The sequence below is a fragment of the Asterias amurensis genome, chromosome 9 (genome assembly GCF_032118995.1).
Source record: "Asterias amurensis chromosome 9, ASM3211899v1".
NCBI classification, from domain to species: Eukaryota; Metazoa; Echinodermata; class Asteroidea; order Forcipulatida; family Asteriidae; genus Asterias; species Asterias amurensis.
The window spans coordinates 15,985,190-16,004,139 of record NC_092656.1 but is presented as its reverse complement, the minus strand read 5'-3'; the positions used below and the strand labels follow the sequence as shown (position 1 = coordinate 16,004,139).

Sequence of the window (18,950 nt, the reverse complement as noted above, 5' to 3'; positions counted from 1 at the left end):
CAGCGCAGCGAAACAGCTCTTGTTTTTGTTAAAGTCTTATTATTAGCTGTTTCGTAGCGAAGCGCAGCGAAACAGCTCCTGTTTTTGTTAATTTTTTTTAGCTGTTTCGTAGCGTAGCGCAGCGAAACAGCTCTTGTTTTTGTTAAAGTTTTTTTTAGCTGTTTCGTAGTGAAACGCAGCGAAACAACTCTTGTTTTCGTTAAAGTCTTATTATTAGCTGTTTCGTAGCGAAGCGCAGCGAAACAGCTCCTGTTTTTGTTAATTTTTTTTTAGCTGTTTCGTAGCGTAGCGCAGCGAAACAGCTCTTGTTTTTGTTAAAGTTTTTTTTAGCTGTTTCGTAGTGAAACGCAGCGAAACAGCTCTTGTTTTCGTTAAAGTCTTATTATTAGTTGTTTCGTAGCGAAGCGCAGCGAAACAGCTCCTGTTTTTGTTAAAGTTTATTTAGCTGTTTCGTAGCGTAGCGCAGCGAAACAGCTCTTGTTTTTGTTAAAGTCTTTTTTATTAGCTGTTTCGTAGCGTAGCGCAGCGAAACAGCTATTGTTTTTGTTCGGTTTTTTATTTGGTTGTTTCAGGATTATTCAGTACTCGCATTTTTTTGCATGGTTCCTAAAGAGCAATTGCAATGAAACTTTCAGTGATGAAGGGCATTGGTGCAAGGAGGGTCCTAAACGAAATTCGTCTTGATGACGTCATCACCGGTCACAAGACGTCATCTTAAAGGTGTTTTATTTAAATCTTTGAAAATCTATATCAAATCAACCACAAGAGACCGTAGATTTCTGTTAACGGGATTGGGTAGGAATAAATTAGGTCTTCATCACATGACCTCTACTTCCGGTCGAAATGGGCCAAAAACGAAAGTGCCCTGTAACTCAAAAGTGGTAAAAGTTATGAAATTTTTTCTCTGCGATAAAAGTGTCTAGCAAGGGTGGTCAATTTCAAAAAATGGATTGATGTCTGTGGTAAAGTTTTTTGTAATCACTTCAAATTTTACACACAAGTTTACTGTCTGGCAGCCATCATGTGTGTGATCATCGGGGGTCACGTGACGCGTCCTTAAAGGTGCACTTTTTGAACTAATATAACTCCCTAAGTAATTATGCGATCATGTTGAAACTTGGTAGGTTGTTGGATATTGACAAGTTCTTATGAAATGTCAAATGACGTCATGATGACGTCATCACGTGATTTTTTATGATTTGTTCAATTTTTGCACCTTTAATACATAAATTGCTATCTGAACATGGTAAATCCAAATTATTTTTTTATTTATGCCACATTGGGCAAATTGCTTTGAATACCCAACAAATTTAAAACTCAGTTGAGAAATAGCTCTGCATTTGTGCTCAAATGCAATTTAGCTCTAGTTTATTTTTTGTATTTGTCTGATTCAGTACTCGCAATTTTTTGCATACATGTAGTTCCCAAAGAGCAATTGCAATGAAACTTTCAGGGATTGAAGGTTATGGTGCAATGATGATCCTAAAGCAAAGATGTCATGATGACGTCATCACTGGTCATGTGACGTCATCTTAAAGGTGTTTTCTGTTAAATGTTTGAAAATCTATATCAAATCAGCCAAAAGAGACCGTAGGTTTCTGTTTGCGGGATTGGGTAGGGATAAATTAGGTCTTCACTTTGTTTCATGTGCGTGACCTCACATGACCCCTACTTCTGGTCGAAACCGGCATTAAAGGTGCACTTTTTGAAGTCGTATAACTCTCGAAGTAATGATGCGATTATGTTGAAACTTTGTAGATTGTTAGATATTGGCAAGTTCTCGTGAAGACGTGATGATGACGTCATCATATCGATGACGTCACAAATCGCAACAGCGCCCTCTAGCGGCAAGTTGAAAACTCTTAAAAATGGACGTTTGTAAGATGTGTGTGGTAAAGTTTTGTGTAATCACTTCAAATTTTACACACATGTTTACTGTCAGGCAGCCATCATGTGTGTGAAGTTTCAGATCAATGACGTCATCGGGGGTCACGTGACGCGGCATTAAAGGTGCATATTTTGAAGTCATATAACTCCCTAAGTAATTATGTGATCATGTTGAAACTTGGTAGGTTTTATGTAGGGATAAATTAGGTCTTCATTTTGTTTCGTGTGCGTGACCTCACATGACCTCTACTTCCGGTCGTAACTGGAAGTGCCCTCTAATTCAAAAGTAGTAAAAGTTATGAAGTTGCTTTCCAAGGACGAAAGTGTCTAGCAAGAGTGGGCAGTTAAAAAAAAATATTGATGATGTCACAAATTGCAACAGCACCCTCTAGCGGCAAGTTGAAAACTCTTAAAAATGGACGTTGGTAAGATGTGTGTGGTAAAGTTTTTTGTAATCACTTCAAATTTTACACACACGTTTACAGTCAGGCAGCCATCATGTGTGTGAAGTTTCAGATCAATGACGTCATCAGGGGTCACGTGACGCGGTATTAAAGGTGCACTTTTTGAAGTCGTTTAACTCTCAAAGTAATGATGCGATTATGTTGAAACTTTGTAGATTGTTAGATGTTGGCAAGTTCTCGTAAATCACATGATTTGTTATGATTTTTTTAATTTTTGCACCTTTAACACACAAATTGCTATCTGAACATGGTATAATCCAAATTATTTTTTGATTTATGCCACATTGGGAGCAAATTGCTTTGAATACACAACAAATTTCAAACTCAGTTGACGTCATCTTAAAGGTGTTTTATGTTAAATGTTTGAAAATCTATATCAAATCAGCCAAAATAGACCGTAGGTTTCTGTTTGCGGGATTGGGTAAGGATAAATTAGGTCTTCATTTTGTTTCGTGTGCGTGACCTCACATGACCTCTACTTCCGGTCGTAACTGGAAGTGCCCTCTAATTCAAAAGTAGTAAAAGTTATGAAGTTGCTTTCCAAGGACGAAAGTGTCTAGCAAGAGTGGGCAGTTAAAAAAAAATATTGATGATGTCACAAATTGCAACAGCACCCTCTAGCGGCAAGTTGAAAACTCTTAAAAATGGACGTTGGTAAGATGTGTGTGGTAAAGTTTTTTGTAATCACTTCAAATTTTACACACACGTTTACAGTCAGGCAGCCATCATGTGTGTGAAGTTTCAGATCAATGACGTCATCAGGGGTCACGTGACGCGGTATTAAAGGTGCACTTTTTGAAGTCGTTTAACTCTCAAAGTAATGATGCGATTATGTTGAAACTTTGTAGATTGTTAGATGTTGGCAAGTTCTCGTAAATCACATGATTTGTTATGATTTTTTTAATTTTTGCACCTTTAACACACAAATTGCTATCTGAACATGGTATAATCCAAATTATTTTTTGATTTATGCCACATTGGGAGCAAATTGCTTTGAATACACAACAAATTTCAAACTCAGTTGACGTCATCTTAAAGGTGTTTTATGTTAAATGTTTGAAAATCTATATCAAATCAGCCAAAATAGACCGTAGGTTTCTGTTTGCGGGATTGGGTAAGGATAAATTAGGTCTTCATTTTGTTTCGTGTGCGTGACCTCACATGACCTCTACTTCCGGTCGTAACCGGAAGTGCCCTTTAATTCAAAAGTGGCAAAAGTTATGAAGTTGCTTTCCAAGGACGTAAGTGTCTAGCAAGGGTGGGCAATTAAAAAAAAATATCGATGACGTCACAAATTGCAATAGCGCCCTCTAGCGGCAGGTTGAAAACTCTTCAAAATGGACTTTTTGAAGATGTCTGTGGTGAAGTTTTTTTGTAATAACTTCAAATTTCACACACACGTTAACTGTCAGGCAAGCCACATATTTGTGAAGTTTCAGACCACTGGCGTCATGGGGGGGTCACGTGACGCGGCCTTAAAGGTGCACTATTTGAACTGATATAACTCCCGAAGTAATAATGTGATCATGTTGAAATTTAGTAGATTGTTAGATATTGGTAAGTTCTTGTGAAATGTGAAATGACGCCATGATGACGTCATCATGTGATTTGTTATGATTTTATAAAATTTTGCCACCTTTAAGTCATATATTGCTATCTCAACATGGTATAATCCAAACTGTTTTTTTTTTAAATCGACTGGATTGGTCATAACTGCTTTGATGCCAAGAGAATTTCAAATTCAATTGAGAAATTTGGAAATGTTATTAACGAAACAGCTCTGCATTTGTTTATTTATAAACCGGTATATGATGTCTATTTAGCCAAAAAAGGAAATACATGTAGTTAAAATGTTGAGATTATCCTGTAGCCCCTGTTTCAGCCGAAATCTGTGATTGGATGAGGTAACTGATTATAAAGGCATGTCATAACAATTGAAGTTACAGCTACATAAGACAGTAGTCATTAATGCAAGTAACTAATGCAAGTTTTGGCACAGGAATGATGGTTGATTTTGTAAGACATTGGTACATTGCAAGTTTTCAATGACAAATTTAATATTTTGTAGATTGGGTTGTCAGTCCCTACTTGACTGCTTGGCTTTTCCCTAGAATGATTCTCTCGGGTTTTCCCGCCACATCTAAAACTGAAATTTCTTCATTGTCTTCTCTCTTTTAATTTGGCTATAGTGTTGAGAAAATTTTGTCCAAATCCAAAATCCTATAGGCCAACCTGTCCAGATTGAGATCCACCATTCTAGACTTGGTGAACTAACAAATATTTGTTGTACTGTAAAATATTAACTGTGTTGACTTATATGCATTTTATTGTGACTTCACATTAAATTGTGACGAATTCAAATTAATGAGTTTATAAATTGAATATTAAGAGAGTTTGTAAAGAATTGTAAACGCGCCGTAAGCCAGTGAATAATATAATGTAAATATCATTGTGGGAAAATGCCATTAAAGAATTTCTGAGTATACATCCTTTCCAGTAAGCCAGTGTGTTTACATTGAGTGATTAACTTTGCTGGAATGAGCAGTTAATTTGCCTTGGGCATTTAGCAGCACTTCTGGTGTGTGCATGATCCAAAAAAGTCTAGTGTCTGAAAAGGGATTACATGGACAACAGGTATATAGTTGCCACACGAAAAGGATGTGACTTTTCAACCTCTTTCTTTAAAGTCACTGTGGACACAATTGGTAATTACTAGCATAAAACCTTACTTACGTTACTTGGTTACTTGGTAACGAGTAATGGGTACCTGCTGATAGTATAAAACATTGAGAGAAACAGCTCCTTCTGAAGTAACATAGTTTTTGAGAAAGAAGTAATTTCTCACTAAAATATTTGAACTTAATTTCGAGACCTCAGAATATGATTTTGAGGTCTCGAAATCAAGCATCTGAAAGCACACAACTTGTGTGCAACAAGTGCATTTTTTTTCTCTCCATTTTTCTCTCGCAACTTTGTTGACCAATTGAGCTAAAATTTTCACAGGCTTGTTATTTTGTGCTTATTTTGAGATACACCAATTGAGAAGACTGGTCTTTTACAACTACCAATAGTGTCCAGTGTATTTAATGGACTCCCCTAATTTTATACATGAATGCAGCAAGGAAGTTTGTAAATAAAAACACTGTAAAATCTGTTGATTGTCTTTACTGTTTCCTTTCCTTGTCATCACTATAAGGAGTGATTATAAGAGTGTGGGTAAGGCAATGCTTTACAAGGGAATTCTAAGAAGTATTCTGACACAGAAAAACCCATGGACACGAGTGTGCAAACAATTTTTGTGTGACTAACTTCTTCAGAGGCCATCGTTGTCATCTAAAACTATTTCGAAAAAATTGGCACCGTTAAAAATGCAAATGAACATGTCATTGACAAAAAAAATAGTTTCACTCTTCCCTATGGCACATTGCACTGGGAACGTACATTATAATGTACATTACACCTCAAACCCATGTCCATTTCAGTGGTCTAGTTGGTATGAAGACACTGCACTAGAACTGCAAAGTCGTGGGTTGGGATCCCACCCGAGTAATATATGCCTGTGACTTTTTTCACAGAACTCAGGAAATCCATTTTATCACTCATGGATGAAATACATTATTCAGTAGACACACACCCATTGTATAGCCATCTTGGCTATAGTTCTGTCATAAAAATTGTTGGGTGGGGTTTCCAAACCCTGTCAAGTTGGTCTTTTAATGACTTTGCATATTTTCTCCAGGGCTTTTCTGGGGTTCCTTTTTGCAACTGGGCAGGGCACCCTCATTCAATCAATTAAGTGCAGTAAACCACAGTGTTACAAGCTGCATTTGTGCAGGAACTTGGTTCAGCTTCCAATACCTCACGTAGTTGAGGCTTTTTATGTGCGTGTTTGGCATTTTCTGATCGGAGTGGAGTGCCACTGCCTGCGTGGGGTTGGATAATTGATAAATTGATGTGGTAGTCAATATTATAAAATGAGTTAGAATACATGTACATGTATGTTTAATTTTATCATTGTACATGCAGCACCACTAATTTCCATTGGGGCTATATTTGTGTACATTCCAATTGCCTGTACATAAATTCTCTGAATTCTTTAACAAATCAACTTTGGTACAGTTTAACTGTAAGAGTTTGAATGATGGTGATGATAAGTTACCTGTTGGGAATCCCGTTTACTGACTGCTAGTTGAACCATTGCTGATAATCCTCTTTCAACAAGCTGATGCTCAGAATCACCTTTCATCCTCATGGTATCTATTGTCCTCTGCATTTCTTCAAACTGAGTCTTTGTTTTTGTAGCTAAAAGAGCCATTGACTGCTTGGACTCAACCCCAATAGAGTCCACTTTTAAGTGCTGTTCAGATGTGTGCTTACTAAGCTGACTCTCAAGTCTAGAAATCTACGGGAAACAAAATTAATATAACATTCATTGAGAACTTGCACAAAATAATATCATTTCTGACAGCTGGGACATAAGGGATATTGATTATTGTTTTGTGGGCTTTGCTTAATTTTTTTATATAAATCCAGTGTGCAATTTTTTGTCACCAGTGGACCCATGTTATGTTTTGCTTTGTTTATAACAGGAGATAACATTTTGGAACTGTGATTGTGAAATGTGAATGCTGTACGAGTGATAAGGAGTTAGAGGAGTTTACATTGATGATAAAAACCCTGTTCACTTTTAAACTGTGATTGTGAAATGTGAATGCTGTACGAGTGATAAGGAGTGATAAGGAGTTTACCTTGATGATAAAAACCCTGTTCACTTTTAAACTGTGATTGTGAAATGTGAATGCTGTACGAGTGATAAGGAGTTTACATTGATGATAAAAACCCTGTTCACTTTTAAACTGTGATTGTGAAATGTGAATGCTGTACGAGTGATAAGGAGTTTACATTGATGATAAAAACCCTGTTCACTTTTAAACTGTGATTGTGAAATGTGAATGCTGTACAAGTGATAAGGAGTGATAAGGAGTTTACATTGATGATAAAAACCCTGTTCACTTTTAAACTGTGATTGTGAAATGTGAATGCTGTACGAGTGATAAGGAGTTAGAGGAGTTTACATTGATGATAAAAACCCGCTTCACATCAAAGATTTTCCTTCCATACAGACATTAAACAAAAATCCTTAACACCTTCCTCTTTTAAGTTGGTCGGGCAATCAGCCTGGAACACCTCTTTCTTTAAATTTGTTTTAATACTTTTCTTAATAACAATGCCCGCTTCCCAAGTATTTTATTCAAAAGCTTTGTGAAGAATCTGTTTGATGCGTGTGGGTTGTGTGTACGCGGGCGTGCTTACAAATAGATTACCCGCGCGCGCTTAGAAATAGATTTTGCGCCGTTACTAATTGCTATGAATTGCGCGTTCCGCATGATAATATTGGCGTACGCGCGCGCCCAACACACGGAAGCCAGTCGGTTGGAAACAGCTCCTGCTAGTCATTATCAACCATTTAAACACCCCACGTGACGCGCTCTCCACCAATAGGAGTAGCGAAAAGGGTATTTATGAATGTCTTTTTGCCAATTAAAAAAAAAAATGTTGTGGTGCCCTTTTTACTTACAAAACTGCTGGGATGTCCTTTAAATTCTAGAAAAAGCTTGGAAATTTTTGCCGTGCCCTTTTGAACGCGCAGTTCAAGCAAGTTACACCACTCCATGCAAGTACCATTTTTAATCTTACCTTATTCTCCATTCCCTCAATGACTCTAGCTTGATGCAAATGATTTTCCTGAGTCTGTTTGGTGAGGGACATAAGTGATTCATTCAGTTTGCGAACATCTCCTGACAGCTTCGCAATAGATATGTCACATCTAATAATGGAAACAGATTAAGATAAATCTTCAATAGTTGTTTCACTACAACTAAAGATCAAGATGACTTTGACTGTGTTATTGTGTCGTTGTACATTGTATTGTATATTATATTTAATGTTGGAAGGAATAAAGCCAGTACAAGAGATTATTTTATATTTAAGGCATCATCATTTCATTTAATAATTGCATTTTGCCAAATGCTTGTCCTTTTTAATTGGAGGACCGACTTCCTTCCTTCCTTCCTGTGTCTCTGAAACAATACCATTATAATAATAATAATAATACTAATAATAATAATAACTAGACTTAAGTTTTTTTCATAACAAAAATAAGGTGTTCGGCTTCCGGGAGTACAAAAATACAAGCATGATGGACAATAACAAAGCGACAAATCCAAGAAGTAAGGCCTATTCAAAGAATTTTACAAGCATTTCCGGTTTAGACAGGTCAAAAGGTCAAGAGAATGTCACAAACATACCCATTTTGTGAAGTACGAAAAGCCCTTTCATACAATGTATAGATTGTCAAAATAGCTTTTGTGGTTGAGGAAATGAAGGAACTCATGAATAATGACGACTGGAGAAGAGACTAACTAACCAGAAGGGAAATGTTTGTTGACAACGCCTTGAAAACATACTACGTACGTAAAGCTTTTTTATATGATAGCTTTTGTGGTTGAGAACATAGGAAATTATGAATAATGACGACTGGAGAAGAGACTAACTAACCGGAAGAGAAATGTTTGTTGAAAACGCCTCGAAAACAGACTATAAACGAAGCTATTTATAAAAAATAAGTAGGGCCTAAGTAAAAATAAGTCATCAAGTGGTCACCCATCCAAGTACTAGACCAGGCCGATGGTGCTTAACATCAGTGATTGGACGAGAACCATAGTAATCTACACAGTATGGTCGTAGATAGCACTGATGGCCTTACACTTTCGTATTGTACTACAGTGACGTCCTGGACATCAGGGTACATTTCTGGGGCGGAAAAAAAAGAAGCCAGGCCAGGGCTTTTGGACGATTAAGTCAAGAAACAGAAAGACAACAGAAAGCGTAAAATGTCAGAGGAGCAAAAAGAAGAAACTTCTACCGGGAATAAGTTAGTGAGAGACGATGCTCAATCAGAGGCGGCGGTCGGCATGGAGATCAACCAAGAAGACAAAAGACAAGAATCAAGAAAAGATGAAGAAACAGAAACAGATATTGGAAAATGCAAAAAAGCAAGAAAACACCCCCGACCCAGAAGGTGAATTCGTCCTGTGCAGCGATTCAGGAAAGGACGTACATCGTGGGAAAGGAACACACATGATGAGGACAGCTCAACAGAATGGCCCAGTCTACCTCGGCAGTTGAATCAATGCAAGCTCAACCAATCATGACAACAAAACAGTCAAATCAAACATTCCAGTCAAAAACGCCAGTCACACTATTCCGACCCATCTACCCAGCACAGAAGAGATCGCCTGCCCATCAGACAATCGCGACAAATGAATGAGACACACCAACCCAGAGGGAATAATTACCTCTAGAGCATCCCTCCCTCCGTCCCCATGGTTCTCGATGTCTCGGGGTTCCTTAATTGGCGCACGAGAAAAGAGGAAGATCACGTGGTACCCTGCGGGGCACTATGGGGCGGCCAATAGAGGGCGCTATTTAATTCTTAGCGATATTACCTGCCGGCATAGGGAAATATGCAAAAATAGTATTGTGCTCTACAGGTAAGTATTCCCTCGTAGACCCCGCCCACATCTCTGTGGGGGGGGGGGGGGAATAACAACAAAACAGGTCTAGCTTCAGAATGAAATTAGTCTCCCTTGATTATTGGAGGCATTTCAGTGTCCATGAGCTTTAGGGGGTAATGTCCCTGGACCAGTAGACCCTAAGCTGGAGCTACAATGTATGGGTGTTCTTATTTTAGCATATAGCAATATTGGTCAGTCATAGGCGTACAAATTTGTTGTGTACAAATTATGTACGCATATGTTTGACTTCCAAGCTACATAAGAATAACTGTTACAATTGATAAAGTTTGTAGTTATAATTAGCTGTTCCGATCCAGTCGGAACAGCTATTGTTTTCGTCGAGATTTTTATTATTTTTATTATTATTATTATTATTCTTTGTTTCCGCCTAAAACCCCATAGCGTTTGTACGGCGTTTTTGTTTAGGCCACTACTCCTAAAGTATTAGGATAAAATAGTTAAATCATATATCAAATTGAAGCTTAGAGCCTAAGCTTTATTCTAATACAGAAGTGTAAAAATTCTTCATTAATTAACCACATGGTCTTCATTTGAATTTTTAATTTGTAAACTTGATGCAGTCACTTTCATGTTATTGCGAAATATTCTCTTTGGTAAATGCCGTACAGTATGTACCTATCATGAGTTGTGACTTCTTGAGATGAGTCTACGCGTTTGAACATAACTGGATGCAGTCGCTTCCATGTTATTGTTAAACGATCTCTGTGGTAAATGCGATTCCGTATGTACCTATCATGAGTTGTGGCTTCTTGAGAGGAGTCTACTCAAGTCTCTTTTTCTTGTTTTTCTACATACGTTCTGGACCACAGCGCAGTGTCTGTTTCTTGACTTCCTAACCGAGTTCTGGACGTACACAAAGGCATAGGGTTTTCATTTAGCGAACGTGCGTATATAGATAGGGGTACGTTTTTGACGACGACATACCATGGTGTCCACAGAATTACACTAAACTTAAACAGTTTGAAGATAATGATAGTTGAAAGCTTCCCTTAAAATATTACTTGCTGTGGTGTTGTAGTTTTTGAGAAATTAGTGAAAAAAAACTGTCAAAACGTATGACTGGGACCGAGTTGGTTTGAGACCGAGTTGACCGGGTTCGTTTTTGAGAAATGAGTGAAAAAACTGTCAACGTATGACTGGGACCGAGTTAGTTTGGGACCGAGTTGACCGGGTTCATTCCAGGCGACGAGCGTGGACGACAAAAATAGAACGCCTGGGATTTGGAATCTTTTACGGGTGAAGTCGGGGACCATAACCCTAAACTAATTCAAGTATTTCGCTTTCTTTTCGGAAATTATACCATGATATACAAAAAATCTTTGGCAGGAATACAAAAACAGCGATTTTATTATTCTGACGTTTCTCTTGTGGTTGAGTGGGTCACTTGTATAGAGCTGCTTATAATAAATAGGCAAAACATTTTGCTTTATAAAAATGCAGAAATTGAGCAGAATAGTGGCTGAATGTTATAGAGCTACTTATTATAATCAATAGGCAAATTATTTTGCTTTAAAAAAATTGCAGAAGAGCAGAATACCTTGAATCACAACTTGTACTTGTATTTGCTGTGTTTAGCTGCTTTTTGTGTTTAAAAAGCTTTAGTGTAGTTTGGTCCTGGGCCAATGGCTTTTAAGGGAAAGAATCGCAGCGCTTACGTAATCACGGAATTGTGTTTACGCTAAGCGTATTTAACAGCTTAGCAGGGAATGCGTTTCTGAGCGTCACAGTTCCCAATAAAAAAATGCTACAGTTGACTAATTGTGCTCAACTCCTGCAAAACTTTCGCTGCAAAAACAACAGTGACTTAAAAATTAGAATTGCATTCGCAGGATAATACCCGTGGTTTACTTACGTGCAAAAGTAGGCCGGGGCGACTAGTGTGCTTTAGTGTTAAAGTCGCGACTACAAATTATTGTTTGAGTCACGACTACAAATTATTATTTGAATCGCGACTACTATTTTTCTCTACTCTGTTATAATCGTGCTCAAACGTTGACCCGACTACCTGTCTGGTGAAACACTTAGTTGTGTTGCTTCTTACTATTCGCTACATATAACATAACGTGCGCTTGCAACACTTTGCGGCACAAGTCTTGAGAATCCGTAATTTATCTCGACAAGTGTCGTAGTTAGGTTTGAGGTGCGACTAGTCCAGTTAGTAAATTTCACTAGTCACCCAGGCCTATCATGATGGGAACTTGCTTATAAAGGTTTTATCGCGAATCGCAAAATTTCAAGAGAGGGCGCTGTTGAACCCACACAAAGGTATAGGCGTTGCGAGCGCGAGTCGTTGAAACTGGTAGAAACCGCCTCATATTCCTTCCCAAAATGCATTGCGGTTCTGAATCGCGATAAACCTTATGAAAAATCTTGTGCAAATGGGCCATATGTAGTGCTCTGCTCTGGAAGCAAAGATTCAGTGCCTAGAAGAAGCAGTGAATTCTGCGCTTACGTCAAGCGAAACACACTGCTTAGCAGGGATTTCTTTTGTTTGTGTGCTTCCAAGCTCGCACATTTTATTCCGCGCATGCACATTTAGCAGAAAATGGTGATCGTAGGTGCAGAGTTTGGTGGTTACGAGTTCAGTAAAATCCACTCGAACTAGATCAAACATGAAACCACCAACCAGATACAAGGATTTTATCATTAAGTAGTTTGTCACATGGCAATGGACTCTAAAGATACTAGCATGAACTCAAGAAACCAACCAAATCAAACAATCCTGAGTCAAATGCAAGTTTTTACATTATTCAACTAGGGACCACTCATCTTATATACCGCCCTCTATTGACAGCAAAAATCCTTGCAGCACCATATCTCAAGAAGTGCAGGACCAATTTTTACACTGTCTGTAGTGAAGACTCCTTGGGGCATGGACATTAATTTTGAAAAACTGTGACCTCAAGTTGACCCCTACTTCCGGGTTAACCGGAAGTGGGACCATATCTCAAGAGTTACACAACCGATTTAAACAAAAATCTTCAGTTAAAGACTCCTTAGGTCTTAAAATTTGTTGGGAAAAACCGTGACCTTATTTTGACCTCTTCTTCCGTGTCAACTGGAAGTGGGACCATATCTCAAGTACCATTTAACCGATTTTCAAACTTTTTTCAGTTTAAGACCCCTTGGGCATTGGAGATTAGCCTTAAGTTACCGTGACCCCATGTCGACCTCTACTTTCGGGTCAACCGGAAGTGGCACCATAACTCAAGACACTATTCAACTATTTCAAACCTTTTTTCAGTTATAGGCTCGACCCTTGGTCATTTTAGCACATAATCCAAGCAAAACAACACGGAACAGCTTTGTGTTTGTTCACAAACACCTAATGTCTAGTTATCTTTTGTGTTTGAAAAGTTGTTTGTGTTTTATATAGTTTCCACTTTCCCCTTAATCAAACTTTATCAATTGTAACTCTACGAGGGAATACTTACCTGTAGAGTACAATACTATTTTTGCATATTTCCCTATGCCGGCAGGTAATATCGCTAAGAATTAAATAGCGCCCTCTATTGGCCTCCCCATAGTGCCCCGCAGGGTACCACGTGATCTTCCTCTTTTCTCGTGCGCCAATTAAGGAACCCCGAGACATCGAGAACCGTGGGGACGGAGGGAGGGATGCTCTACAGGTAAGTATTCCCTCGTAGACCCCGCCCACACTTCTGTGGGGGGGGGAGTCTACTTCACTCATACTTACCTGTAGAGCACAATACTATTTTTGCATAGACTCGCACCGAGTACTGATGGTGGGTATGCGAGATGTCAGGGTAATATATTGCGCCCCTGAACGCCTGACTGCGAAATCAAACCCGGCGGTGCGTACATGCCAACGACGGGAGTGAAAACAGTTACATTATAGTAAGCTATGTTATATACAATGGTATTCACATTAAAAAACACAGAATCAGTGATCAGAGAACAATAAGCAAAATGGGAACTCACCTATTGGCGGGAAGTTCCTGGCTGGGTCGACGCTCTGCTAGCAGCCACTAGGACCGTCCTCCCCGCCCTGCCCTCTGTCCGGAGTACATCCCTCAAATAACAGTCTATGAATGTATTTGGGGTCTTCCAGCAGGCTGCCTGTGTAATATCACTCAAAGAAACACCTTTAAAAAATGTCCATGATGTGGAGGCCGCCCGAATTTCGTGGGCGTTAACCCTCTCCGACGTTGGCACGTTCGCGTCTGAGCGTATCGCTGCGACGAGCCATCGAGTAATCGTGTCCCAGGACGCCGGGCCATGCGGCGGCGTCGACGTAACGAACAACTGTGGGTGGTTATGAAGCGGTTCCGTTCGGCTGACATACCACTTAAGTGCCCTGACTGGGCACCATAGCTTGTCTTTCCGGACCAACGAGTGGGACTTAATGTCTGGCACAAAGATATCTGGAGGTAAAAACGTGTCAGACTGGTTCTTGGTCAGAAAACCCGTCGTGGGTATCAGACGAACCCCACCCGGTTCCCACCGGATGTGGCCTGGCTCGGTCGTCAGGGAGTGAAGGTCACTGCGACGCCTTGATGTAGCCACGGCTAACAAGAAAGTCAATTTAATGGATAGTTGCAACAGCGTTGCGCTAGCCATTGGTTCATAAGGCGGTCCCGTTAGCGTGGTTAGAATGCTAAAAAGGTCCCATGCGGGTACCAGCCTCCGTAGCGGAGGCCGGGACACAAACATCCCCTTAAGCAGCTGGCTAAGAGCCCAGCTGTCGGAGACGGAGGACCCGTCCGGGAACCCATTGTGAACGGCCGCAATTGCTGACCGGTAGTTCTTAATCGAACCCGTCTTGAGATTGTCCTCAAAAAAGGTAGACCAAGAAATCTGCTACCTCCCCTACATTAGTATCGGGGGGATGTAGAGACCGCTGCCTGCACCATCGGTAAAAATGTCGTAGCCTGCTGTCATCGCCTTTCTGGTGGATGCCCGCCGGCTACATGCTACAATTCCTGCAGCTCGTCGTGAAAGACCTGCTGCCCAGAGTGATTGCGTGACAGCACCCAGCACGTCAGGTGGAGATGTTGGGGGGCTGGGTGCAGTATGCCCGAGCTGGGTTGGAACAAGATGTCTGCCCTCTGGGGAAGAACCACCGGACGGTGCACCAGTAGCCTGGTAAGGCGGGTGAACCACGGTTGGCGGGGCCAAAAAGGGGCTATAAGGAGGATTTTGCACTCCTCCTGCTCCAGTTTGGTGATGACCCGGGCGAGAAGCGAGATCGGGGGGAAAGCATACGCTAGAAGCCCGTCCCACTGGACAGCCAGAGCGTCCCTCCGCCAAGCACTGGGGTCGGGACCCCTCGAGCAGTACGTCGGGAGTTGGTGGTTGTTGCTTGAAGCGAACAGATCGACGTGTGGGCAGTCGATCAGTTGGAACAACAGTTGCGCAACCCGAGGACGCAGCGTCCACTCTGTGGGGTGGATCCACCCCCTGGACAGAGCATCCGCTGTGACGTTCTCCTCGCCCGGGAGATGAATCGCCATAAGGGAGACCTCGTTGTGCATGCACCAGTGGAGCAGCTCCCAGGTGGGTGCGCACAACTGGGGGGACCGAGTCCCCCCCTGGCGGTTGATGTATGACACGACGGTGGTGTTGTCCGATTGAACCAACACCGCCTGGCCAACCACCACCCTCCGGAAACACTTGAGAGCGTAGGTCACTGCTAGCAGCTCGAGTACATTGATGTGGGCCGAGCTGTGCTCGGGGCCCCAACACCCGGCCACCTGGCGTTGGCCCAGGGTAGCCCCCCAGCCTGACAGAGACGCATCCGTTGTGACAGTCAATGATGGTCAGGGCTTGCGGAAAGCTCGACCCCCCCAAGAGGTTTGCGTCGTCAGGCCACCACCGGAGGTGTGGGTCCAGCCACGCCGAAGTCGGCACCAAATGACTGATGGTGTTGCGACTGGGTCGGTAAAAGGAAAGCAGGTGGAGTTGTATCGGCCTCATACGAAGCCTGCAAAACTTTATGACGTCCGCAATGCTGGCCATGAGCCCCAGCAGCCGGAGCCAGGCCCGAACCCGGGGCCCCCGACGTTGCCAAAAAGAGGAAAACGCATTGTTTGAGGTTCCTCAAGCGTTCCCTCGAGGGGGGGGCCAGCCCGGTCTGAAGGTCGAGTGACGCCCCTAGAAAAGTCGGGCACTGGGACGGGGTCGGCTTGGATTTCTCGGTGTTTATGAGAAATCCCAGCTCGGCTACCAGCCGCCACGTTAGCGCGAGAGCCGCTTCCGTGGAGGCCCAGGATTGACCCACGATCAACCAGTCGTCGAGGTAGGTGAACACCGACACCCTCAGCCTGGAGGCTGCCGCCCACGGGTCCGACGATGGGAGGCCGCCGCGAGTCTGACACGTCACTTCCGCCAGCCCCCGGGGTAGCGGGGGCCGGTGCTTGAAAGCCACGACCTGCAGCTGGGCGTTGTTGACCAGCAAATGGCTGGGGTTGCGTGGTACGCGTCCTCGCCGAGCTGCCCGCCCGGTTCCGAAAAGCACCGCGTGCGGGCTTGAACTGTTTACGCTGAGGGATAACAAATGAAGGCTTACCTCTATCCTGAGGTGGCTTGGCGGAGGGGCCCGCCGGCTTCTTGAAGTTAATTTTCTCAGTAGCTTTAAGCCGCTTGGCCTCCGCCTGCATAAGCTCCTCGAATTGCCCTGCAAATAAATCTCCGCCCGCCAAGGGGAGGGCCTCAAACCTCTTGCGAGCGCCTGAAGACGGGAGAAAAAGGGCGTCGAGTGCGTTGCACCGACGGGTCGCGTCGCCAATGTCGTCACTCGTGCGAACTGGTCTAGCGCTGTCTTCAGCCCATGGTCAAGGCAGTGAAAAGCCGCCCGCAACATGTCCGCGGGAACATCACTGTCCTCTAAGCACCCCATAGCCAAGTATTCGGTTAAGAGCAGCAAAAATGATGTTGACCGCATACCAAATCTAGAAGCGACATCAACTTTCTTAAGGGTCTCCTCAAACTTGTCTCGTACTTTGTCTGGGAAAGCCCTTTTGGATGCTGTGGCCCCGGCATCGGCGACCAATTTATCTTTCACAGAGTCATGTAGTACTGGCGTGGCAAAGAACTCCTCAAAGTCCGCCTGAGGAAACTGGTAGTATTCACTCTCACGAGATGAATACGGACGCCATTTGGAATTGGCCCTGATAGACTGCATCCGATCAATGCACACTTGATCCGATGCAGTTGGGGAAAAACTTTATCCCTTCCTGCCACCGGACCTGTACGGCGTTTGAAAGACTTCTTAGTCCGCAACGGCGACTCGTCAATAGTTGGGAGATCGAGTACCTTCACCATGTCCCGCTGTACCAAGCGCAACTCTGTCTCCGTTATGGATAACCGTTGCAGCTGTACCACCTCATCCTCCCCAGCCGAATCGCCGGAACGATTAACAACTGGTTAACAACCCGCCCCGGTCACCCGTGCTGTATTGCATTGTGCCAGGGGGGCCCGAGAGGCCAGAAACCATTGAGCCATGACGGGTAGCCACAATCAATGGGCTGTCCGGTGCTCTGGGTTTGGTCGGTGGCAAGCATCAGACCCGGTACAACGTCTTGCTTACCAACTCGACCCTTCTTAGGCTTAAGTTCCGTCTTAGGGGCTCGGGTAACCCGCCCCTTGGACACAGCCTTGCGTTTGCAAGCCCCACTATCTTTGGCCGATGCTGGGGACCGAGTACTCGGCCCCCCGACATCACCAGTGGGACTGCCAGCACCCCCCGCCGACAGTGGCTGTGGGTGCTGGGCGGTAGACTGGGACGGCAACGTAGTGTCGCCGACACAGCCCACTGAGGACTCGGACTGTCCCAAGGGGGTGTAATTTCCCTCAGTTACGACAGACTTTGTCCTCCCAAAACGCTTCATTTTCTTCTCACACAATTATGTCAATCAAAACAACACAAACTACAACAGTTCCACGAACCGTACTGGTCGTAGGATAATATAAGAAAGCTTCTCAAAGCAAAAATGGGGACGTTTTAAGAATAAATCTTGTCAGTTATTAAAACCACGTCTCACCCTCCTGCCGCTAAGAGAAAAGAGGAAGATCACGTGGTACCCTGCGGGGAACTATGGGGCGGCCAATAGAGGGCGCTATTTAATTCTTAGCGATATTACTTGCCGGTATAGGGAAATATGCAAAAATAGTATTGTGCTCTACAGGTAAGTATGAGTGAAGTAGACTCTACCCATGGGTCTACCCTACATGTATTCAAATTAGATGATTTAAATAATAAAATTTAAAAAAATAAAGAAGTGTATACAAAATAAACAGATACGACCCTTGACCCTTGAGCATGACCTCTGTTTCATCCCTTATGGTATCGGTGAGTTTGGGCAATTTCAAAGGCCCATTGCTCAAAATTTAGAAAAAAATAATGTTTCTATAGATAATTAACAGAATTCACTTTCAAATTTAATTCTAAGCCTGATATTTTAGGGGGTAATATATCCACTTAAGCCTTCAAAACTTCACAAGTCTACTGATATGAAGGACTTTTTGAGATTTTTAACCCCCTTTTGCCCACATGAAATGTTAGTTTGCTTGTTCTAAGATTTTTATATTAGGTCAGTGTCTAGGTACATGTATCTGAGTGCCCCTACTAAGAAAAGTCATTTAAAAACTTCATTTGATGTTTGGCATGGGTAGGAATAGACCAATAAAAATCCAGTATTGAACGCTCTCTAATTGATCAAACCTGAACAATAAATCGTCAAAAATACATTGTTATTCTAAAAATAGTGGACTTCCAGTAGCTAAAAGTTACTTGCGCCAAAGAATACAGGTGAAGAAAGTCCTAACCTTGAGGTTTTTAAAAGATCAATGAGGCTGCAATCGCTTTTTACATCAAAGATGCAACCGGGCGTTTTTACCCCGAGGCCTCTGATTTTGCTTGGGGTAAAAACGCCCACTCAAAAAACATTACAGAGCAATTCTTTATAAACAATTCTAGAGTTTTGATGATGTTGTATTGTGTAATTAACCCTTGTTAACATAAATCAACCAAAAAATGGAA

The 18,950-nt window shown here is 42.3% G+C and overlaps 1 protein-coding gene across 2 annotated transcripts in view; it reads right to left on the bottom strand.

The window, feature by feature from the left end:
* Positions 1–18,950, bottom strand: part of LOC139942318 (protein FAM81A-like) — a 65,490-nt gene that overhangs the window by 12,280 nt on the left and 34,260 nt on the right. For both annotated transcript variants that reach the window (XM_071939142.1, XM_071939141.1), the window contains exons 4-5: positions 8,049–8,178; positions 6,511–6,753 (exon numbers count right to left, since the gene is read on the bottom strand). In XM_071939142.1, coding sequence (XP_071795243.1) covers positions 6,511–6,753; positions 8,049–8,178 — 373 coding nt within the window. The remainder of the gene's footprint in view (positions 1–6,510; positions 6,754–8,048; positions 8,179–18,950) is intronic.